Here is a 26,687-nt window from a genome sequence, read left to right as displayed (position 1 = left end):
AGCTAACGGTACTATCTCCTTTTGAAGTACATGAATTTCAAGTCATTAGCCCCAAACTTGTGCTAGATAGAATCTATATGCCCTGGCATTTGATATTTCAGGTTCAGATATCGGTAGTGTATACATGAATTTATATGCATATAAGACCACCTATGTATATTATAAAAATTACCCCAGTTTCATTATATCATAGATTAATATTATGCCCCATTATATGTAATATGCCTCATCTATGCAATAACTCATTAGTCATTAACTTTATAACTCTAAAGTTAAGGTAAAGGACCTTTAATTCTAGTTCACAGCACAGAAGTATTTCAAACAAGCATTTTGGTCCAGCAGGACTTACTTGTGACCTGTGTATGATGACAGAGGCATAACTCCCCTGAGCCAGCCACTTTGCTGTGCTGGATATCTTCATTCCAGTTCCTGCCAAGTTAATGCTGAACTGTCCCTAGATTGTAAACAAAACAAAATAGATGAAATTCATAAAATATTTAAAAATGCTTGAAAGAAACATCTGAATTTGAATTACATAAGAAAGGCCTCAAATTGCTTTTCAAGGGTCTTCCTTTAAAAAAATGAAAAAATATTTTTTTTGAGAGAGGGAAAGAGAGTGGGCACAGAGGAGGGGCAGAGGGAGAGGGTGAGAGAATCTTAAGCAGGCTCCACGCCCAGTGCAGAGAGAGAGGAAGGGCTCAATCTCCTGACCCTGAGATCAGGACCTGTGCCAAAATCAAGAGTTGGATGCTTAGGTGACTGAGCCACTCAGGTGCTCAAAATGAAAGAATACGGATACAGCTTCACTCTACAGGAAATGGACCAGCTAACATTTTTTTAATTGATTACAAATAAAAAAAATTGATTACAAATAATGTCTTCTCCATATGAGGTATCTGAATCAATACCATATAATGTGATTTGTGCAAAAGTAACTCTGTCCAACCCTAGGACTCTAAGACTTGACAGCTAGAGTTAGTGTTCTTGGAGCAATAGGCAAATCTTAACAGAAGGGATGTTCGTAGGGACTAATACCAGACTTAACATTTCTCCAATTTCTATTTTTGACCCCTTCTTGCTAACTTCCCTGATAATAATTCCCCTGTTTAATGTATTTTCTAGAATCTCCTGTCAACGTGCCCTTCTCTGTTGCCATAAAAATATTACTTCTTAACTCCACACACAAAACTACGGAATGTATTATTATTGTCCCAGCTATTATGTTCTTTTTAAAGTACCCAGAAGTGTATATGGGATGTGCAATGCCACATGATTTACACACAGTGTGTGAGCCCCCTAGTGGCTTTATGATCTAATTCTCTTCAAGACACAAGAACCCATTTTCATGTCAAAATTCTTCAGACTATCTCTGTTAAAAATTAAACCTTAAATGTCTGTTAATTGAGGAAATGTGTGACTAAAATGGGTAAAATTCTGGCACATTTATATGATCTTGCAGTACAGAATTACACATTGAAAAATAGAATTAATTAATGCTAATTAAGCCTATTGCCACAGTTGAAATACACATAGATTCAGAGTGATAATCTTGGATCACATCACTATGTCCCACATCCTAAGCCTCATGAATCTTGAGCAAAACTGTGATAAAATATTAGGGGTTACATTATATTATATGAATGAAAATTTTATCTTGTCATGAAAGCAAAATAGATTTCAAATATATATATTGTAAATTATTACTATTGCTAAAACAATTATATATCAATTTAGTTTATTGCTAAGAAATCTAAGTTATTTCTTAATTAAAACCAAAATAAATTCAATACATTTATAATACAATTTTAATAAATGGAGAATTTTCCCTATAAGAGAAATAATGTTTAGATAAATTCCAGACAAAAATTTATTACATACATCATTTAATTATAAATTTAGAACATGACCTAGATATTTCATTGCTGTATTCTCAGAGTCCAGAATAGGGCTTGGGTACTCAGTGTTTTTGAATGAATTAAGTACATTATAAATATTAAATTTTAGTATTACACATAAATACACAATTACACATCTAAACCTTTCATATGCCATGATAATGAATGACATTAACACTAGACACATTGGTATTTTATACTGGTAAATACTTAAAAAAAGAACTAATTCTAACTACTCTAATACTTGATAGCCAACCTGATACAAGTTTTGCATTGAATATCTTCATCCTACATTAACTCATGAGTAGGTTTCTCACCAAATAAAGTTCCCTTAAAATAGAAATATATTCTGTAATGTAGGTTTCCTATGACCAGGCACCTATTGAATACCCCACTGGGGCCATAGAGTGTTTTCACAACCTAACATTCTACACTTTCACTAATCCTTTACCAGCCCACCCCCCGCCCCGCCCCGCCCTGCCCAAGGTTGCTTGGAAGCATTCAAATGTACATACACTGGAAGTGAAAGGGAAAAATCCCGACTGACTATTGAGAGACTTAGGTGGTGTTAACACAATTGGTTGGACTAGAAATATCTATTGCTCCATTTCTCCAGACTAATTTTCATGAGCTTTACTTATGTCCTTAGTCCTCATTAAAAAGCAACATAATATAATCTCAAAGAAATGGTAAAACAATTCATCTGAAATTTGAGATAGTATTGATAGACCTAAAAATACATTTCACTTACTCATTCAAAATTACCTGAGTGACAGACATGGTGTCGAGTACTGTGGCAGTACAAAGACATATCTCACTCTAAATCTTTTAAATGAAGAACGGATTGGTAGTTGCCAGGGAGGTTCACGGTGAATAAGTCCTCACCCACGGTCAAAAGATACAAACTTCCAGTTACAAGATAAATTCTGGGAATGTAATGTGCAGCCTGGTGATTATAGTTAACATACTGCACTGTATATTTGAAAGTTGCTAAGAGAGTAGAAGAATAGAAGTAGAATCCCAAGAAGAAGATTTTGTAACTATGTGAGGGGATGGAAGTTAATTAAACTTCCTATGGTGATCATTTTGCAATATATACATAATCAAATCATTATCTTGTACACTTTACACTAATGCAATGTTATATGACAATTGATTTCACTAAAACTGGGGAAAAATAAATAAGTAAAATAGCATATGTGTATAAATAAATGTAATGAACTGTAGAGAATTATAGGACATATTTACTTATTTCCATATAACATAAAAAAGGTACTGGTATGTTCCTATGGAACTTCAGAAGTAATAAATGATTGAATAAATTAATTATTTCAGTTCCATATTTCACTTAAGATTAAAATGCAAACTTCCTTAAACCTAATCTTTAACTTAATATTAGTTCAATGTAGCTACTAAAAATTTGTTTTTTAAAAAGTAGTATGAGGTTTACTACCTCTTCTACTCTCAACATTTTTTTAGATTAGGCAACCATAAGGAGTAAAATTCTAATAGCAAAATCATGAGTGAAAGATGATCCAAAGATCCAATAATTCAACAAATTGGAATATCTGTCCTTGAGTTATTAACTGCATCAAAGAAAAAAGTACTTATGGGTATAAGAGAAGAACCATAGAGGTAGATACAAGTTTTAATGTTCTACTTCTCTTATTGACTGGTTGGTTCATGGGTGCTCATTACACCATCATACTTCTATAATTTTAAAATGTGTTGTACGTATTTTATTATGAATGGGATCTATACTCTAATGCAATTATAATAAAAATTCCATTGGGGGGACGCCCAGGTGGCTCAGTTGTTAAGCGTCTGCCTTCAGCTCAGGTCGTGATTGAGCCCCGCGTTGGGCTCCCTGCTCAGCGGGAAGTCTGCTTCTCCTCCTCCCATTCCCCCTGCTTGTGTTCCCTCTCTCACTGTCTCTCTCTCTCTGTCAAATAAATAAAATCTTCGAAAAAAAATTTTCATTGGGAATTTCTGTAGCTCTAGAGAACTGATTCTTAAAATTTATATGAAAAGACAAAGAAATTAAAATAGTTAAAACAATTTTTTAAAAGAATAAACTTGAAGGACCCATACTACCTTATTTTAATGCTTATCAAAAAGCTATCATAACCAAGACACTGTTGTAAGAGGTAGGTAGATCAATGGAACAGAACAGTCCAGAAATAGACCCACATAAATATGTCCACTTGGTTTTTGACAAAGGTGGAAAGGTCTTTTCAACAAATGGTTTTCGGACACTTGGATGTCTACATGTAAAAACCATCAGACTTCACACAAAATTAATTCAAAATCAATCATAGGTCTAAGTGTAAAACTATAAAACTATACAAATTTTTGAAGGAAACAGGAGAAAATCTTTGTAACTTGGAGTTAGTCAAAGAGTTCTTCAATATGAAACTACTTGTACAACCCATATAGGAAAAAAATAATAAATTTGATTTCATTAAAATTTAAGATTTTTACTGTGTGAAAGACACTTAAAAGAAAGACCAGGAAAAAATATTTGCAAATGTAACAAAAGACTTGTATCCAGAATATGTAAAGAACTCTCAAAATTAAACAGCAGGGAATGAACAATCCAATTTTTAAAATGAGCAAAAGACTCTAACACACATTTTACCAAAGTAGATATGCAGATGACCAATAAGCACATGAAAGATAGTTAACATCTTTAACCATTAGGGTGAAATGCAAATTAAAACCACAATGAAATTCCACAGAATATCAGGGGGGCAGAAGGACAGAAAACTTGACAATACTAAGTGCTGACAGGGAAGCAAAGCAACTACAATTTAAATATTCACCAGTGGGAACACAAAATAGTAAAGCTACTCTATAAAACAGTTTGGTAGTTTCTTCTAAGTTAAACACACATGTACCATATGACCCTACAATCCCACTCATAGGGTACTTATCCCAGAGAAATGAAAATGTATGTTCACACAAATACCTGTACACAAATATGCATATCAGCTCTATTCATAATCTCCCCAAACTGGAATCAACCCATATTCTTCCAGTGAATGAATGGACAAACTATAGGACAATGGTACAACATCTGTGTGATAGAATAATTTTCTCAGCTATAAAAAAGGAACAAATTACTGACACCTGCAATAACACAGATGGATCTCAAAGGCATTATGTTGAGTGAAGAAAGCCAATCTTAAAAGGTCAAATACTGTAGGATTCCGTTTATATGACATTTTTATGACATTCCAGAAAAGGCAAAACTGTAGCAACAGAGAAGAGATCAGTGTTTACCAGGAGTTAGGTCCAAGGGAGAAGTTGACTCCATGAAGGGAGTGCGAGGGGATTGTCCTATATGCTAATTATGATGATGGTAAAATGAATCTGTACATATGTTAAAACTGTATACTAAAACGGATAATTTTTCTGTATGTTACAAAATTTTTTTAAGATGTGAATGGGTGTAACATTTTATTTAAAGAATAAATTTTTCAATTCGCTTGCAAATAAAACCCAACAACATGTTATATGTAAGAGACACACTTAAAGTGATTCATAAAGGCTAAAATTAAAAGGATAAGCAGAAAATGTACAAGGAAAATGAACGTAAACAAAGAGGGGCAGCAATCCTAAGGGACAAAGTAGAATTCCAGCCTCAAATCAGGAAAACATGAAAGAAACCATAATCTACAATGAAGAAATAACACTAAATATTATGAATTGAATAACACAGCAACTTTTATGAAGCAAAACTACAGGAGATGCAAGTATACATAGATAGATAGAAACCCCCAATAGGAAATTTTAATATACCGCTTTTAGTAACAAGACAGATCAAGCAGGCAAAGATAAGGAGAGAGATAATCTAAACAATGTAATAAAAAAGGTAGACCTTGCAGATATATATCAAACTCTATTTTCTTATAGTAAAAAAAACACATGTTCAAAATATTTAACTGGCTCTGAATATTCAAAATAGATGCTGGCCATGATCTACTGACATTGGCTGAATGTGGTTATATCTCTTGCTCTTATGTGATCAGCATTAATTACAAAAGAGCTGAAGAAATACACATTAGGTTTTATTGTCAAAGTTTTGTGGCTCTTTGAAAAGTACCAAACATTTTACTTTACTTCACTTTTGATATATGTATTCTAAAGTCACATCACACTCCTTAACTTCATCTTATATTGCAATGTGGCAAAGTTTATTTTCCCTAAAGAGTGCCATATGTATCCATTCTCTTTTTAGCATTCATGTCCCAGAGTGCCCTGTCATATGCAAACACAGAGGATGTGGTTTTGATGAATCCCAAACAAAATAAGTCCTTTCTGTGACATCAAACATCTGGAGAGTATTCATGCAAATGTTGTATAACTTAACACAGAATCTGGTTTATATATTTGACAGAACATCTCTAAGAATACTAGATATTTTTTTAAAGATTTTATTTATTTGTCAGAGAGAGGGAGAGAAAGAGCACGAGCAGGGGGAGCAGCAGAGGCAGAGGGAGAAGCAGGCTCCCTGCAGAGCATAGAGCCCCATGCGGGACTGGATCTCAGGACCCTGGGATCATGACCTGAGCCGAAGGCAGATGCTTCACTGACTGAGCCACCCAGGCTTCCCAGAATATTAGACATTTTGTATTTTTGGTAACAGAAACCTCAGTCAGTTGAATAGAGAATGAATATAGATGGGCAAAATTCCTACTGACAGCACATACCTATCTATGCCCAATAACGTCTAACATGGGAAATAAAACTTTGCATTCTAGAAATATCTGGAGAGCTATGTGAGGGAGGCATCTCACCTTGATGGGTAGAGAGGAATATTCTATTACCATACTGGTTCTGCCTCTGTCTTTCTCAAGGATCTTGGATAGGTTATTAACATGGAATGTCTTTTTCTCCTAAGTATAAGTTGGGATTACCCAGTGTACATCTTTCTCAAGATATTATAGGGAAGAAAAAGGGATTACATTGAAATTGGAGAAAAGGAGTTAGAAATTAATGGAAATAGCTATCTTACCATTTAAAAACCTGATTGTGCTAACACCTCTTATTCAGATTCCATGCTCATCAAGAAATATTCGATTTATAATAATTAACTTTTCTGTTATTTCCCATTAGGAAAGTTAAACGAGATAAGAGTTCTGATTCCACTTGACAGGTATATGATTTACTTGAAAATCAGCTCTCTTGTGAATTTTGTTGATGTCTCAGTGACCAGACGTTACTCAATTCAACATGTAATAAAAAGGACTGGATTCCCAGAAATGGCAAACTTTCCAAAGTGATGGCATCTTTGAGCCCTTGTATCAGACTTTCTACAACTCTATGTGGCATTCTCAATTTACTTCTCCTTAATCACATCAAGTATTTGATGAGAAGGCACAGCTTACAAGAAGCATGGGTTGCTGGACAAAGTTGATCAGTCTTGACATGGGTTGATCATTGGAGAATGAATAATCTCTACTTAATCTCTATTAAATCTCTACTTAAATGGAAATGTTATTAAAAAAATCCAAACATGAGTAAAAATTTTTCTGGGGGGCACCTGGGTGGCTCAGTCAGTTATCCTGATTTCGGCTCAAGTCATGATCTTGGGTTGTAAGATCAAGCCCCAGGTTTGGCTCTCGACTTAGCAGGGAGTCTGCTTCTCTCCCTGTCTCCCCCTCCCTCCTCTTGTGCACTCTCTATATCTAAGATACATAAATAAATCTTTTAAAAATTTGCTGAGAATGCTAAAAAGTTTAGATTACACATCCTTGACTTTAGAAGAGGTGTCTGAAAAGACACAGTATAAGACTTCAGAGTTCATCAAGGTAAGGACAGTCTTGGGAAGAGAACTGAATAGAAGATGTGGGTCAGAGAGTCATATTCTGGGAAGTAGACCTATCATCTGACAGACCAATATGAACGAAGTGGGAAAGGGGAAGAATGGACATGGATAGAGCTAACCAGCTTCAAAGAGCAAATAACATGAGCCTCCCCTGCCAAGTTATTTACCTTTAAAAATATAGCCAAGAGAGGAAACATTTCTGGAATGGCACCTTGAGGAGCCCTGTGGCCTCACTCTCCAGCAAAACAACCATAACTGGTGAAAATTATAAAATATAACAACGAATTAGGTCTCTGAAAACTATCCTAAGGTTCTACAACAAAGGGAAAACACTAATTCAAAAAAATTATATCTAGGTAAAAACAGTGAGTGTCTGTGACATTTGAATCATGACCTGCCCTCTCCTCCTACCTCAGCAAGATGACAGTTTTACTCTTGATGGGAACACAAGACTCTATTTCCCCAGCTCCCTCTTAGGGTTAGGTTTTCTCCCTGGGTGGGACAAACCACCAGCAATTCTCATCTCACCCAGTTCACAGAAGCTCTATTACAGGCAAGAGTAGATGAGGCTCTGCCACTCAGTCCCTACTCATAGAACAGAAGACCTACCCAAGGCATGGTAGGCTAAGAACACAAGACTCAAATCATCCCTGTTCAAAATCACTGGTAGGGCAGAGGTTCTATGCTGAGAAGGGCAAGCCAAGAAGACCAGGGGCTACTGCTGTGACTCAGCATTCTGCTTAAAAAGTGGGATTGTTACTCTGAAAAGGCCCTATCCCTAGATCCACAGAATTGGTACAACGTTTCTTCCTTATGAGAGAGTCAAGATGTAAGGACAAAAAGTTCCATAGCTTTTTCTAAGGGATATGAGCTTATCTGAGAGAGGACATGGGAGAATTTCAAGCCTAAAGATGCTATTGAAAACAAGATTTTAATGGTGTGTAGCTAAGAGGAATGGGGTGATAGTTCAATGAGAGCAACAAGCAAAATGGTAGATCAAATTGGAGTTTAACAGAGAGAACCAAGGAAAGAGACAGCTAAGAAGGGCTCCTTTTGAGGTCTTACCTGACCTCAAAGACTGACCTGTAATACTACCCTGGCCAAAGGGCTTAAATTTAGTTGAATCAGACCATGGAGTAATTTACTCCTCCAGGATGTTATTGAAGAATAGAGCAATCATCTAGCAATTAGGGGAGACTAAGAGCTGAGTATGGTATCAGTAGATTCAGACCAGCTTAAAAACTTAATGGGGAGTTGGGAAAGAGACAGATATCCCAGCTAAAAGCACTATCATTCCAGGAGATCTGAGTGACCGTGTACATGTCCAAGGCTGTGCCTTCCAAGGAGTGACATCAAAGACTGCACAGGGAAGACAGATGTCACTGAAATAGTCCTGCCAAGGAACTAAGCAAATAAATAAGCAAGCAAGCAACAAGTCCTAGAGGGGAGGGGGAGATTTAGTGTCCACAGTTACTAAAATATATGATCTAAAATGCCCAGTTTTCAACAAAAAATTGAGATATGCAAAGAAGCTGGAAAGGATGACTCATATTCAGGGGGAAAAGGCATTAGAAACTGCCTTTGAGAGGTTTCAGATGTCTGGCTGAGCAGATAAAGACTTCAAACAGCTATTATAAATATGTTCAAAGAGCTAAAGAAAACCATGTTTTAAAGAAAGGTATGATAATAACGTCTCATCAAATAGAGAATATCAATACAGGGATAGCAGTTACATTTAGAAAAAGAGGAAAAGGACAATTCTGGAGTTGAAATGTACAATAACCAAAAAGAAAAACTTCACTAGAGGGGCTCAAACAGTAGATTGGAGCAGGCAAGAGAAAGAATTGAACATATATCAATAGTGAAGATATAATCTGAAGAACAGTGAGAAAAAGAATTAAGAAAAATGAACAGAGCCTCAAAGAAACAAGGGTACACCATTAAATGCACCAACATATGCATAATGGGAGTACCAGAAGGAAAGGAGAAAGGAGCAGAGAATATGTTTGAATAAATAATGCCTGAAAAATTTCCAAATTTTGGTGAAATTCATTAATCTATACATTCAAGAAACTCAATAGATTCCAAGTTTGGCAGATACACAGAGATCCACATACAAATATGTGATACTAAAGATGATGAAAGTCAAAGACAAAGAAAATCTGAAAGCATCAAGAGATAAATGACCACATATATAAGAACCCCAATAAAATAAATAGCTGACTTCCATGTTTTTATCTAGAAGCCAGAAGACAGTGGGGTGACATACTTAAAGTGCTGGAAAATAAAAACTGTAAGTTGAGAATTTTATAACAAGCAAATCAATCTTTCGAGAATGAAGGCCAGGCACCTGGGTGGCTCAGCTGTTAAGCTTCTGCCTTCAGCTCAGGTCATGATCCCAGGGTCCTGGGATTGAGCCCCAAATCAGGCTCCCTGCTCAGAGGGAGCTTGTGTTCCCTTGCTTGTGTTCCCTTGCTTGTGTTCCCTCTCTCGCTGTCTCTCTCTCTCTGTCAAATAAATAAGTAAAATCTTAAAAAAAAAAAAAAGAATGAAGGCCAAATAAAGACATTTCCAGATAAACCAAACAGAGATTTATTAGTAGACCTGTTTTACAAGATATGCTAAAGGAAGTTCTTCAGGTTGAAATCAAGTAATACCACACATTAATACAAAACAACCAAAGAGTACTGATAAAGGTAATTTTGTAGGTAATTATAAAAGATGCTGTAATTGCACATTTCTTTTCCTTTCTACCCTTAACTTACTTTAAAACAATTGTATAAGCCAATAAGTATACGATTATATTAGTGATCTATAATGTATAGAAATGTAATATATTTGATGATAATGACAAAAATGAGGCAGGTGGAAGCAAAGCTGTTTGGGAATAAGGAAATGATACCAGCTTATAACTCAAATCCACAGGAAGAAAAGAAGAAACCTAGAAATGCTAACTATAACAGTTCAAATAAAAATCTCTATGAATATGTAATTTCTCTCATTACTTCTCCCATATTCTCTAAGAAACATAAAATCATATAAAGTTATTATAAAAATGTATTGTGGGTTTGTTACATATGTAGATTGTATAACAAACATAACACCACAAAAGGAAGAGGAAATAGAGCACACAAAGGAGTAATATTTCTATATTTCACTGGAATTAGGTAGTATAAATCTGAAGTCGATTCTGATAAGTTAAGATGTATTTTGTAAACTCTTAAGCAGCAATTAAGAAAGCAATTAAAAATACAGTGAAAAAGTTATTAAGGAAATTAAAATGCTATACTCAAAAACATTCAATTGATAAAAAAAGAAAGCAGTAAAGAAGAAATGGAGGAAAAAAAACAACATGAGACATATAGAAAACAAAGTAAAATGGCAAATATAAATCAAGACATAATATCAATATTATTAAACAATTCAAAGGCAGAGATCCAAAAGTGCCCTCTATAGAAGATACTCTTAAGATCCAAAGATGTAAATAGGCTAAAAGTAAATGGGATAAAATTATATATCATGTACTATCTGTGCACTGAGTGGCCATTCTAATGTCAGATAAATTAGATTTTTAAAACAAACAAACAAAAAATGCTACTTCAGATAAAGAAGAACATTTTTTTATTTCTTTTAAAGATCTTTTTTAAGAAGAACATTTTATAATGATAAAAGTGTCGATATGTCAGGAAATTATGACAATTATAATCATATACAAAAAAATCCCAAAGTAAGTGAATAAAATACAAAGTAAATGAAACAATAAGATTAAAGTGAGAAATAGACACTTCAATAATAATTGCAATGTTTCAGTTATTGCAACTGTTCAGAATAGAACAGTTAGGCAGAAGATCAACAAGGAAATGGAAAAGTTGAACAATACTTCAAACCAACTAGGCCTGACAAACATCTATAGAATATTTCACCAACAACAGAATACACATTCTTTCCAAGCACATATTGAACATTTTCCAGAATAGCCATATGCTATGCCATAAAACAAGACTCAATGCACTTAAGAGCACGTATAAAGACTACAAAGTGTATTTTCCAATCACAATGGGAAGAACTCAATAACAGAAGGAAATTTGGGAAATTCACAAATATGTGGGAATCAAACACTATCCTCTTAAAGAACCAATAATTCAAAGAAGACCTCACAGGTGATCATGGAAAATACTTTACGATGAATGGAAATGAACACACCACACACCAAAACTCTGAGGATGCAGCAAAATAAATACATAAGGAGAAATCTAAATCGGGAAATGCTTATATTAAAAGAGAAAAAAAAAGATATATCAATAACCTAACCTTCCACCTTAAGATACTGGAAAAAGAGCAAATTAAATCTAAAGCAAGAAGAAATAAAGCAATGATAAAGAATGGTCTGAAAATTGATTAAATAAATTAAAAAATAGAGAAAATAAACAAAATCGAGTGCTGGTCTCTTTGTTCCTACATATAACCTAGCAAAGTTAAAGCAGGAAGAATAGAATATTTGAACAGACCAATTACCAGCAATAAAATGGAATCAATAATCAAAAACTCCCCCAAAACAAAAGCCCAGGACCAGATGGCTTCAGAGGTGAATTCTACCAAATATTTAAAGAGTTAATACCAATTCTCAAACTGTTCCAAAAAATACAAGAGGAAGGAAAACTTCTAAGTTCATTCTATGAAACTGGTATCACCCTGATACCAAAAACCAGAGAGACACCACCAAAAAAAAAAGAGAGAACTAAAGGCCAATATCTCTGATGAACACAGATGCAAAAATCCTCAACAAAATACTAGCAAACTGAATCCAACAATACATTAAAAAAATTATTCACCACAATCAAGTGGGATTTGTTCTTGGGATGCAGTGGTAGTTCAATATTCATAAAACAATCAATGTGATACATCACATCAACAAGAGAAAGGATAAAAACCATACGATTATTTCAATAGATGCAGAAAAAGCATTTGACAAAGTACAACATCCATTCCTGATAAAAAAAATAAATAAAACACCTCTACAAAGTAAGTCTAGAGGGAACATACTTCAACATAATAAAGACCTTATGTGAAAAATCCACAACCAACATTTTATTTAACAGTGAAAAACAGAACTTTTCCCCTAAGACCAGGAATAAGACAAGGATGTCCACTCTTGCCATTTTTATTCAACATAATACTGGAAGTCCTAGCCACAACAGTCAGACAACAAAAAGAAGTAAAATGCATCCAAATTGGTAAGGAAGAAGCAAAACTCTATTTGCAGATGACATGAGACTATAGAAAAGCCTAAATACTCTTCCAAAAAAATACTAGAACTGATAAATGAGTTCAGTAAAGTCATAGGATACAAAATCAATGTACAGAAACCTGTTGCATTCGCATATACTAATAATGAAGCAGCAAAAAGTGAAATTAAGAAAACAATCCCAATTATAAGTATACCAGAAAACAATAAAATATCTAGGAATGAACTTAAACAAAGAGGTAAAAGACCTATACTCTGAAAACTATAAAACATGGATGAAAGAAATTGAAGACAATACAAAAAATGGAAAGACATTCCACGCTCAAGTGTTGGGAAAAGAAATATTGTTAAATGTTTATACTACCCAAAGCAATCTACAGATCTAATGCAATCCCTATCAAAATACCAACAGTATTTTTCACAGAACTAGAACAAACAATCCCAAAATTTGTATGGAACCACAAGAGATTTCAAATAGCCAAAGTGATCTTGAAAAAGAGGAACAAAACTGGAGGTATCACAATTCCAGACTTCAAGTTGTATTACAAAGCTGTAGCAGTCAAAACAGTATGGTACTGACACAAAAATTCATAGATCACTGGAATAAAACAGAAAACCCAGAAATAAACCCAAGAATATATGTTCAATTAATCTTTGACAGAGGAGGAATGAATATTCAATGGGAAAAAGATGGTCTCTTCAACAAATGGTGTTGGGGAAACAGGACAGCTACATGCAAAAGAGTGAAGCTGGGCCACTTTCTTGCATCATACACAAACATAAACTAAAAATGGATTAATTACCTAAATGTGAGGCCTGAAACCATAAAAATCCTTGAAGAGAGCCTAGGTAGTAGTTTCTTCGACACTGGCCATAGCAACATTTTTCTAGATATGTCTTCTAAGGCAAGAGGGAGAAAAAGCAAAAATAAACTATTGGGACTACATCAAAATAAAAAGCTTCTGCTAGCATAGGAAACAATCAAGAAAACTAAAAGGCACCTACTGAATTGGAGAAGATAATTGCAAATGACATATCCAATAAAGGTTTAGTATCCAAAATATATAAAGAACTTGTCTAGGGCACCTGGGTGGCTCAGTCAGTTAAGTGCCTGCCTTTGGCTCAGGTCATGATCCCAGGGTCCTGGGATCAAGTCCTGCATTGAGCTCCCTGCTCAGCAGGAAGTCTGCTTCTCTATCCCCTTCTGGTTCTCCCCCCTGCTCATTCTCTCTCTCTCTCTTTCAAATAAATAAATTCTTAAAAAAAAAAAGAACTTACATAACACAACACCAAAAAACCCCAAATAATCCAACTACAAAATGGGCAGAAGACATGAACAAATATTTCTCCAAAGAAGACATATAGATAGCCAACAGATACATGAAAAGATGCTCATCATCACTCATCATCAGGGAAATGCAAATCAAAACTACAATGACATATCACCTCATACCTATCAGAATGGCAAAGATCAACAACACAAGAAACAACAGGTGTTGGTGAGGATGTGGAGAAAAAGGAACCCTCGTGCACTTTTGGTGAAAAGGCAAACTGGTGCAACCACTGTGGAAAACAATATGAAGGTTCCTCAAAAAATTAAAAATAGAACTACCATATTATCCAGTAATCAACCTAGGGTATATATCCCTAAAATACCAAAACACTAATTCAAAGGGATACATGCACTCTTATGTTTATTGCAAAATTATTTACAATAGCCAAATTATGGAAGCAGCCCAAGTGTTCATCAACAGATGAATGGATAAAGAGGAGATCGTGTCAGCTATATACAGAAGAATGAAACTCGACCATTCTCTAACACCATACACAAAGATAAACTCAAAATGGATGAAAGACCTCAATCTGAGACAGGAATCCATCAAAATCCTAGAGGAGAACATAGGCAGTAACCTCTTTGACATCGGCCACAGTAACTTCTTTTAAGATACATCTCCAAAGTCTAGCGAAACAAAAGCAAAAATGGACTTTTGGAACTTCATCAAGATAAAAAGCTTCTGCACAGCAAAGGAAACAGTCAACAAAACAAAGAGGCAACCCACAGAATGGGAGAAGTTACTTGCAAATGACACTACAGATAAAGGGCTAGTATCCAAGATTTATAAAGAACTTCTCAAACTCAACACCCAAAAACCAAATAATCAAATCAAAAAATGGGCAGAAGACATGAACAGACACTTCTCCAAAGAAGACATACAAATGGCTAACAGACAAATGAAAAAATGTTCATCATCATTAGCCATCAGGGAAATTCAAATCGAAACCACACTGAGATACAACCTTACACCAGTTAGAATGGCAAAAATTGACAAGGCAAGAAACAAATGTTGGAGAGGTTGTGGAGAAAGGGGAACCCTCTTACACTGTTGGTCGGAAAGCAAGTTGGTACAGCCACTTTGGAACACAGTGTGGAGGTGCCTCAAAAAATTAAAAATAGAGCTACCCTCTGACCCAGCAATTGCACTCCTGGGTATTCACCCCAAAGACACAGATGTAGTGAAAAGAAGGGCCATATGCACCCCAATGTTCATAGCAGCAATATCCACAATAGCCAATCTGTGGAAAGAGCCAAGATGCCCTTCAACAGATGAATGGATAAAGAAGATGTGGTCCCTATATACAATGGAATATTACTCAGCCATCAGAAAGGATGAATACCCAACTTTTACATCAACATGGATGGGACCGGAGGAGATTATGTTAAGTGAAATAAGTCAAGCAGAGAAAGTCAATTATCATATGGCTTCACTTATTTGTGGAACATAAGGAATTGCCTGGAGGACATTAGGAGAAGGAGGGGAAAAATGAAGTGGGGGGGAATTGGAAGGAGAGATGAACCGTGAGAGACTATGGACTCTGAGAAACAAACAGGGTTCTAGAGGGGAGGGGGAAGGGGGCTGTGTTAGCCCGGTGATGGGTATTAAGGAGGGCACATACTGCATGGAGCACTGGGGGTTGTACGCAAACAATGAATCATGGATCACTGCATTGAAAACTGGAGATGTATTGTATGGTGACTAACAAAACATAATAAAATAAAATAAAATAAAGGAGGTCGTGTATATAAATATATACACAATGGAATATTACCCAGCCATAAAAAAGAATGAAATCTTGTCATTTGCAATAACAGGGATAGACCCAGAAAGTATAATGCTGAGTGAAATAAGTCAGAAAGACAAAGACAATCATATGAATATATGATTTCACTCATATGTGAATTTAAGAAACAAAGGAAAAAAGAGACAAACAGAAAAAAAGGTTTTTAACTATAGAGAACAAACTGATGGTTACGAGAGGGGAGGTGGGTGGGGAGAATGGGTGAAATAGGTGATGGGGATTAAGAAAACATTTATCATGATGAGCATTGAGTTGTATAGAATTGTTGAATCACTGAAATATAACACTGTATGTTAACTATATTGGAATTAAAATTTAATAAAAAGGAAAAGAAAGAATTAATTATTTACAAACTCTTCCAAAAAAGTAGAAGAGGAGGGAATACTTCCCAATTCACTTTAGAAGGCCAGTATTTCCCTGATATCAAAACTGGATAAGGACCTCACAAGAAAATGACTAGGTCAGTATCTCTTATGAAAATAGTTGAGAAATTCCCAACAAATCAAATCAAATCTAGCAACATATAAAAATAATGATATTACATGGACAAATGGGATTTCTCCTAGGAATGCAAGGTTGTTTCAACATACCAGAGTCAACCAGTATGCTATACTGGTATATCTGGTACAGTAATGGACAAGAGCCACAGGATCACCTCAGTACACGTAGAAGCATTTCAAAAACCAATACCCTTTCATGATAAAACCACTTAAATTAGGAATAGAAGGGCACTTCCTCAACTTGACTGAAGGCATCTACAACACATTCACAGCTAACACACTTAATGATGGACTGAATGCCTTTCCCCTAAAATCAGGAATAAGACAAGTATATCTACTCTCATAACTTTTTTTTTTTACTCCCATCACTTTTATTTAGTGATGCTCTAGAAGTTTTGGAGGGGTAATGAGGCAACATAAAGAAATAAACAGCATCCATGTTGCCAAGGAAGGAGCAAAACTATGTTTATGTGTAGATGGCATCACTGTGTATATAGAAAATCCCAAAGAATCCAATTAAAAACTATTGTAACTAATAAATGAGTTAAGCAGGGTTGCAGGATACAAGACCAATTTATTAAAAACCACAGGTAAAAATTAGTGAATTATTTGGGTCCCACATCTGGGGGGTCTTTTTACTGGACAACTCTCCCTTGTCAGAAACCTTCTTTATCTTGAGCTGGAATCTTCTGCTCTATTAACGCCTCCTGGAATAACACACTGACCTCATTCCTCTTTCATGGATCTCTTTAAATATTTAAAGATAGTTACCATAACCTCCCATTATTTTCCTAGCTACCTTCATTTTCCTTATGTGACATGATTTAAATGCTCCTTTTTTTTTTCTCCTTTCCTCTTTTTTTTTTCTTTCCTGGTTGTTGCTTCCTATTCCTAGATAGATTAAAAACTTACCTTTTTCAAACAAATTTAAAATCTTTTGGTGTCAATATTGTGTTTGGGTACTTTATGATTGTATGGGGTGGTTTAGAAATTACTCCATAATCTACATGAGTCATATTGAACTCATGATGGTTGAATAAAACACTTAGGTCTTTTTCATATGACATCACCAGGTTCTACTTGCATTTCTGGACCTAAAATTCATAAATTTATTCCAGATAATTTTTTTCTTATTCGTTTGAACCCATAGTTCTAATGTGTTTGTATAGTATAAAGGGTCTTTGTATAGTATAGAAACGCCCTCTGTTTTCGACATAAGCATACCTTCTCTGTCATATGATGAAACTAATGAATGGGAAATCCCAAGAAGAGAGGGCTCTGGCAAACCATTAGCTACTTCTCTTGAAAATATCCATATTATAGTTATTACTTCTTGCACATGATTTTTTCACTTAGTGATGAATCTGCCTAACCATGCCACATTAATCTAGCTTACATTTCTCCATCTTATCATAACACTGCTGTTCACATAGACTTTATAAAATCTCTTGTTAAAGATGAGATAGTAAATTTCTTCTAGAAACCATACTCTATACTGGAAATCACATAGATGGCATAAAGGATGTGTGAAGAGAACGCTGGAAAAAAAATAAAACAAGAATAAAGACATGGAAATACACTATTTCACAAATAAAAGTTACTCTGGGATTGGTACAGACCCAGACAGCTAATATAACCAATTTTAGCAGCAGTGTATGGAGAGGCCACATGGCTATGATCCATTCCTTTACTTTGTTATGTATATCCATTCATTTCCATAGACTGGGTGGAAAGAGTAAAAATGAAAATGCATGACGGAAGGAGAAATAGGCTCTGAACAATTTGAAATCCTTGTTATTGCACCTTTCAAACAAACCTAAAATTGGCAGGGAGATATTTTTCCTCCAAAATTTATCTATAACCTTTGAAATAAAATTCATATAGAAAATTTGCATTTTTCTATTTACTTACATTTCTTGAAATATTCTGGTCAAGAAAATTCAGAGAAACAGTACCCGTTTTTTTTTTTCATGGTGAGGGAAGAATAAACAAATATGAAATACCTGTGGGCATCTGGCAGCACTATAGCAATCTCCCGCTGTGGCAAATGGCACTGCTTTTCCAAATACTGTCTGGGCAAAAACAAGGTCTGTGGCTAAAAAAAATAAATGAAACTTTTTAGCACTGAGGCACTGCATATTTTCCAATCTTCATTGCAAAACATACAGTCTTTATATTATATTCTTAAATATATTTATATAATTAATTCAAAATTTTAAGCAAATATGCCATGCAATTACAGTACCTATGTCAGGTTTTCAATAAATAATGTTTAATACAAAAATGTTTATCTCAAAAATCGCCCTAAAAATGGCAGGCACATTTGTAAATTAATCCAGAAGTTTTAAAAAACTAAATACCTTGTTATATTTTACATTATAGTGAATATCTAAAATAAAGTGGGTTCAGGAGCAAATTATAGAAGAAAAAAACATTAAAGGTTAATACATCATGACAAAGCCACACATAGGTGCTTATAGACCATATATATATATATATGTATGTATATATATATATGATGTATATATATCAATTCATTTAGGCAACTCAAAAACAAAAACATCCAGCTAAAATATTTGTTATTTTGATTTCTAATATTACTGCATTATATTACTATTTTCTTTTGAATCTTACTTTTGCTAACATCGTTAGCAAAATTTCCTAATTGGCAATAATGCTGGAGAGTCTATATGAAGTATCAAAAATAGAGTTATAGGATTAAAGGCAGGTTGGAAGGAACCCTAAAAGTCCACTGGTCCAATAAGTTATTCATGCTTGAATCAAATAATATTCTAACCAACAGTATTCCAGTCAGTGGCTCTCACCTCCACTAACGTTGTTTCAAATCACTTCACTTTTCAACAAGACTGAAAGATCACTGCATGCCCCCATGATGACACCAGTTCCCTACAGGCAATTCCCAAAAGTAGCATTCCTAGAGATATCGTATCACCAAGGGCAGTTTCCAAGGCTAGGAGGCTTTCAGTTATGTGCCAGAGTCAGCTTGTGCCAAATCATGAGAACCAGCTGGGTGTGTCTCTTCCCAACATCATGTACAATGAGCTTGTGTTGGTAGCTTAAAGTTAGCATGGTGGGAATATATATAACCATGGACATTGGCAAATGCTATAAATCAGACTTTGTTTCCTGGTTGTTAAATGCTGGTTGTTAAACATTTATCCACACATCACTGCTTATGCTGGCACTTACGGGTTAGGCTGAGGCACAGCAGACACAACTTTCAAATCAAGCATCCTTTGCTACTATCTCCCTCATCATTACCTGGATAACTCACAGATAGCTCTAACTCAACACGCCCAAACTAAATATATTATCTTTTTCTCCAGACTTATTTCCTCTGCTATATTTCTCATCTCACTGAACTATGTCACCAACCACCCTGTTATTTTGGAAATCTTTCTAGATATTCTTTGTTGCTAATCCCTATATTCCTTCTGTCTGAAAATCCTACAGAGTGTACCTCTTTAATATTTCTCAAGGGCTCCCTATTCTGAACCATGCCCCTATTTTAAACCCGTATCATTTCCATCTGGATTATTATATTAGATTCTTAACTATTTTCATGGATACAATTTGTTCTCCTTCCAAGTCTGGTTCCTCTTCTGCTAAAACTTTCCCCCAGTGGTTCTCATAACTTACAAAATTCGATTGTGTAGTTAGTACACATTATTCTTTATGATCTGCTCTCTGGGAACTTCTCGGCAACCCCTCAATATCCATTTAATTTATGTTTACAGAAAAATGGACTTTTCATTTTTTAACGGAACCAAGATGATTCACCTTTCCAGGCTTTTGTTCATGCTGTTCCCTCCTCCTGAAACTCCTTTTCTCCACATCAGTTAACTCAAATTTGTCTTCAAGATTTCCTCAAGATAGCTTCTTGAGGAAAGTTAAAGACTTTTTACTCAACAAATATTTATTTAAAACCTATTGTGAGGGGGTGCGGAGCAAGATGGCAGAGGAGTAGGAGACCTGGATTTCGTCTAGTCCCAGGAATTCAGGTGGATTGGAATCAAACCATTCTGAACACCTACGAACTCAACAGGAGATTGAAGAAAAGAATAGCAATAACTCTCTGAACAGAAAAGCGACCACTTTCTGGAAGGTAGGACGTGCGGAGAAGTGAATCGGTGGCGATATTTGGGAGGATAGACGGCGGGGGAGGGGGCCTCCCTCAGCTACTACTGGCAAGTGATAGAGCCACAGAGCACAAAATCGGAACTTTTAGAAGTTGGCTCCACTGAGGGACGTTGCTCCAGTGGCTAAGCAGTGGGTGAGACCCTCATAGGACATTGTGGTCTCAGGACCCTCGGGGTCACAGAAAGACCAGGGGTGCCTGAGTGCAGCAGAGCTCCCAGGTATCGGAGCGGGGAAGCTGGCTGCAGAGACGGAGCCGAGGCATGGGCTCTCAGCTCGGGGTTGCCATAAACTGTGATCCGCGGCCCAGTCGGGCCACTGCTCCTCCAGCAGGGACCCAACAAGCGGCCGATCCGTAGAGACTCCCCTTCCTCCCCCGGGAGGAACAGCGTGGGAGCACACCACAGGGATCTGCTGGGTTTGGAGACTCCACACCAGGTCATGTGCCAGAGATAGAAACACTCGGTCACAGGCCGGGTGAGCACGGAGTGTGGCTAGAGACCGGGGAGACGGGAGTGACTGCTTTTCTCTGGGGGCACGCTGGGGATCAGGGCCCCGAGTTCTTGGCTCCTCCAGGGCAGAGATTGGGAGGCCGCCATTTTCACTCTTGTCCTCCAAAGCTGTACGGAGAGCTTGCAGGGAACAAAAGCTCCCGAGAGCAAACCCTAGCAGATAGCCCAGACCAGGCAAGGGCAGGGCAATTCCGCCTCCGGCAAAGACATTTAGGAACCACAGCAACAGGCCCCTCCCCCAGAAGATCAGTAAGAACAGCCAGCCAAGACCAAGTTTACCCATCAATGAGAACAGCAGAACGCCAGAGCTAGGGGAATACTGCACATAGAATCCATGACTATTTTAACATGAGTCTTTAGTCTTTCAAAGTTAACTTTTTTAACTGTCTTTTTTTTTTTGGGAATTGTTCTTTTTCCCTTTTTCAACCAACATCTTATCAATCCCTTTTTTAAAAAACATTTTTATTTTTCATTTTTAGAGTCATATTCTATCCCTTCATAGTAGTTACCCTAATTTTTGTTCTCTCTTTAGAATTTTGAGATACAGTTTCTTCTAACAGATCAAAATATACCCTAAATCTCTAGTGTATGGCTTTGTTTTAGTCTCCTGCCTGATCACATTTTCTCCCTTTTTTTTTAATCCTCTTCTTTCTTTTTGCAAACAACTTCTTATCTTATCAATTCCTTTTATAAAATTTTTTATAATTTTCACCTTTACAGTCATATTCCATTCCTTCATTGTATCAACCCTTATTTTTGTACATATATAAGTTTTTCTTTCTTTAAAATTTTGGGAGGCACTTTCTTCTAACAGACCAAAATACACCCAAATACTAGTGTGTGGCACTGAACTATGCACCAGCCTGACCACATTTGGTCATATTCCAGGTTTTTTTGTTTTGTTTTGTTCTGTTTTTGTTTGTTTTTATCTTTTTCTTTTTCTTTTTTCTTTCTTTCCCTTACTTTTCCCCCGGTTTCAGGTCTTTTCTGATTTGTTTAGTGTATATTTTCTGGGAACATTGTTACCCTGTTAGGATTTTGTTCTCTCATTCATCTATTCTCCTCTGGACAAAATGACAAGATGGAAAAAACCACCTCAACAAAAAGAACAAGAGGTAGTACCGACTGCCAGGGACCTACTCAATACGGACGTTAGTACGATGTCAGACCTAGAGTTCAGAATCATGATTTTAAAGATACCAGCTGGGCTTGAAAAAAAGCATGGAAGTTATTAGAGAAACACTTTCTGGAGAAATAAAAGAACTAAAATCTAACCAAGTCGAAATCAAAAAGGCTATTGATGAGGTGCAATAAAAAATGAGGGCACTAACTGCTAGGATAAATGAGGCAGAAGAGAGAATCAGTGATATAGAAGACCAAATGATGGAAAATAAAGAGGCTGAGAAAAAGAGAGATAAACAACTACTGGATCACGAGGGCAGAATTCGAGAGATAAGCGATACCATAAGATGAAACAATGTTAGAATAATTGGGATCCCAGAAGAAGAAGAAAGAGAGAGAGAGGCAGAAGGTATATTGGAGCAAATTATAGCAAGGAACTTCCCTAATTTGAGTAAGGAAACAGGCATCAAAATCCAGGAGGCACAGAGTACCCCTCTCAAAATCAATAAAAATAGGTCAACACCCTGACATCTAATAGTAAAACTTACGAATCTCAGACACAAAGAGAAAATCCTGAAAGCAGCTCGGGAGAAGAGATCTGTAACCTACAACGGTAGAAACATTAGATTGGCAACAGATCTATCCACAGAGACCTGGCAGGCCAGAAAGGACTGGCATGGTATATTCAGAGCAATAATGAGAAAAATATGCAGCCAAGAATACTATATTCAGCTAGGCTGTCATTGAAAAGAGAAGGAGAGATAAAAAGCTTCCAGGATAAACAAAAACTAAAGGAATTTGCAAACACAAAACCAGCCCTACAAGAAATATTGAAAGGGGTCCTCTAAGCAAAGAGAGAGCCTAAAAGCAACATAGACCAGAAAGGAACACAGACAATATACAGTAAGAGTCAACTTAAAGGCAATACAATGGCACTAAATTCATATCTTTCAATAGTTACCCTGAATGTAAATGGGCTAAATGCCCCAATCAAAATCACAGGCTATCAGATTGGATTAAAAAACAAGACCCATTGATATGCTGTCTGTAAGAGACTCATTTTAGACCCAAAGACACCCCCAGATTGAAAGTGAGGGGGTGGAAAACCATTTACCATGCTAATGGACACCAAAAGAAAGCTGGGGTGGCAATCCTTATATCAGACAAATTAGATTTTAAACCAAAGACTATAATAAGAGATGAGGAAGGACACTGTATCCTACTTAAAGTGTCTATCCAACAAGAAGATCTAACAATTGTAAATATCTATGCCCCTAACATGCGAGCAGCCACTTATATAAGGCAATTAATAACAAAAGCAAAGAAACACATTGACAACAATACAATAATAGTGGGGGACCTTAATACTCCCCTCACTGAAATGGACAGATCATCTAAGCAAAAGATCAACAAGGAAATAAAGACTTTAAATGACACACTGGACCAAATGGACTTCACAGACATATTCAGAACATTCCATCCCAAAGCAATGGAATACACATTCTTTTCTAGTGCCCATGGAACATTCTCCAGAATAGATCACATCCTAGGTCACAAATCAGGTCTCAACCGGTACCAAAAGATTGGGATTATTCCCTGCCTATTTTCAGACCACAATGCTTTGAAACTAGAACACAATCACAATTGGAAAAGAACTCAAATACATGGAGGCTACAGAGCATCCTACTAAAGAATGAATGGGTCAACCAGGAAATTAAAGAAGAATTAAAAAAATTCATGGAAACCAATGAAAATGAAAACACAACTGTTCAAAATCTTTGGGATACAGCAAAGGCGGTCCTAAGAGGAAATTATATAGCAATAAAAACCTTTCTCAAGAAACAAGAAAGGTCTCAGATACACAATCTAACCCTACACCTAAAGGAGCTGGAGAAAGAACAGCAAAGAAAGCCTAAACCCAGCAGGAGAAGAGAAATAGTAAGGATCAGAGCAGAAATCAATGAAATAGAAACCAAAAGAACAGTAGACAGATCAATGAAACTAGGAGCTGGTTCTTTGAAAGAATTAACAAGATTGATAAACCCCTGGCCAGACTTATCAAAAAGAAAAGAGAAATGACCCAAATCAACAAAATCATGAATGAAAGAGGAGAGATCACAACCAACACCAAAGAAATACAAACAGTTATAAGAACATATTATGAGCACCTATACGCCAGCAAATCAGATAACCTGGAAGAAATGGATGCATTCCTAGAGATGTATCAACTACCAAAACTGAACCAGGAAGAAATAGAAAACCTGAACAGACTATAACCACTAAGGAAATTGAAGCAGTCATCAAAAATCTCCCAACAAACAAAAGCCCAGATGGCTTCCCAGGGGAGTTCTACCAAACATTTAAAGAAGAATTAATACCTATTCTTCTGAAACTGTTCCAAAAAATAGAAATGGAAGGAAAATTTCCAAACTCGTTTTATGAGGCCACCATTACCTTGATCCCAAAACTAGACAAAGACCCCATCAAAAAGGAGAATTACAGACCAATATCCTTGATGAACATGGATGCAAAAATTCTCACCAAAATACTAGCCAGTAGGATCCAACAGTACATTAAAAGGATTATTCACCACGACCAAGTGGGATTTATCCCTGGGCTGCAAGGTGGGCTCAACATCCGCAAATGAATCAACGTGATACAATACATTAACAAAAGAAAGAACAAGAATCATATGATCCTCTCAATAGATGCAGAAAAAGCATTTGACAAAGTACAGCATCCTTTCTTGGTCAAAACTCTTCAGAGTGTAGGGATAGAGGGTACATACCTCAATATCATAAAAGCCATCTATGAAAAACCCATAGCGAATATCATTCTCAATGGGGAAAAGCTGAGAGCTTTTCCCCTAAGGTCAGGAACGCGGCAGGGATGTCCACTCTCACCACTGCTATTCAACATAGTATTAGAAGTCCTAGCCACAGCAATCAGACAACAAAAAGAAATCAAAGGCATCCAAATCGGCAAGGAGGAAGTCAAACTCTCACTCTTTGCAGATGATATGATACTTTATGTGGAAAACCCAAAAGACTCCACCCCAAGACTGCTAGAACTCCTACAGGAATTCAGGAATGTGGCAGGATATCAAATCAATGCACAGAAATCAGTGGCATTCCTATACACCAACAACAAGACAGAAGAGAGACAAATTAAGGACTCAATCCCATTTACAATTGCACCCAAAACCATAAGATACCTAGGAATAAATCTAACCAAAGAGGCAAAGGATCTGTACTCAGAAAACTATAAAATACTCATGAAAGAAATTGAGGAAGACACAGAGAAATGGAAAAACATTCCATGCTCTGGGATTGGAAGAACAAATATTGTGAAGATGTCAATGCTACCTAGAGCAATCTACACGTTCAATGCAATCCCCATCAAAATACCATCCACTGTTTTCAAAGAAATGGAACAAATAATCCTAAAATTTGTATGGAACCAGAAAAGACCCCGAATAACCAGAGGAATGTTGAAAAAGAAAAGCAAAGCTGGTGGAATCACAATTCCGGACTTCCAGCCCTATGACAAAGCTGTCATCATCAAGACAATATGATACTGGCACAAAAACAGACACATAGATCAATGGAACAGAATAGAGAGCCCAGAAATGGACCCTCAACTCTATGGTCAACTAGTCTTCGACAAAGCAGGAAAGAATGTCCAGTGGAAAAAACAAATAGTGTTTTTTGTTCTCTTCAACAAATGGTGTTGGGAAAATTGGACAGCCACATGCAGAAGAATGAAACTGGACCATTTCCTTACACCACACACAAAAATAGACTCCAAATGGTTGAAAGACCTAAATGTGAGACAGGAATCCATCAAAATCCTAAAGGAGAACACAGGTAGCAACCTCTTCGACCTCAGCCGCAGCAACTTCTTCCTAGAAACATCACCAAAGGCAAGGGAAGCAAGGGCAAAAATGAACTATTGGGACTTCATCAAGATAAAAGGTTTTGCACAGCAAAAGAAACAGTCAACAAAACCAAAAGACAACCGACAGAATGGGAGAAGATATTTGCAAATGACATATCAGATAAAGGGCTAGTATCCAAAATCTATAAAGAACTTATCAAACTCAACACCCAAAGAACAAATAACCCAATCAAGAAATGGGCAGAAGACATGAGCAGACATTTTTCCAAAGAAGACATCCAAAGGGCCAACAGACACATGAAAAAGTGCTCAACATCGCCCGGCATCAGGGAAATCCAAATCAAAACCTCAATGAGATACCACCACACACCAGTCAAAATGGCTAAAATT

The 26,687-nt window shown here is 36.3% G+C and overlaps 1 protein-coding gene across 2 annotated transcripts in view; it reads right to left on the bottom strand.

Annotated features, from left to right (window-relative positions):
* The window catches only part of ADAMTS20 (ADAM metallopeptidase with thrombospondin type 1 motif 20), a 168,941-nt gene that overhangs the window by 3,687 nt on the left and 138,567 nt on the right, over positions 1-26,687 (bottom strand). For both annotated transcript variants that reach the window (XM_025883395.2, XM_073882102.1), the window contains 2 exons: positions 18,612-18,703; positions 350-454 (listed from right to left, as the gene is read on the bottom strand). In XM_025883395.2, the coding sequence (XP_025739180.1) occupies positions 350-454; positions 18,612-18,703 (197 nt within the window). The remainder of the gene's footprint in view (positions 1-349; positions 455-18,611; positions 18,704-26,687) is intronic.

Source organism: Callorhinus ursinus, unplaced genomic scaffold (assembly GCF_003265705.2).
Source record: "Callorhinus ursinus isolate GAN/ISIS: 27379988/994484 unplaced genomic scaffold, GSC_fseal_2.0 scaffold44, whole genome shotgun sequence".
NCBI classification, from domain to species: domain Eukaryota; kingdom Metazoa; phylum Chordata; class Mammalia; order Carnivora; family Otariidae; genus Callorhinus; species Callorhinus ursinus.
Note: the sequence above shows the minus strand (reverse complement) of the source record. Positions and strands in the feature narration are given on the sequence as shown.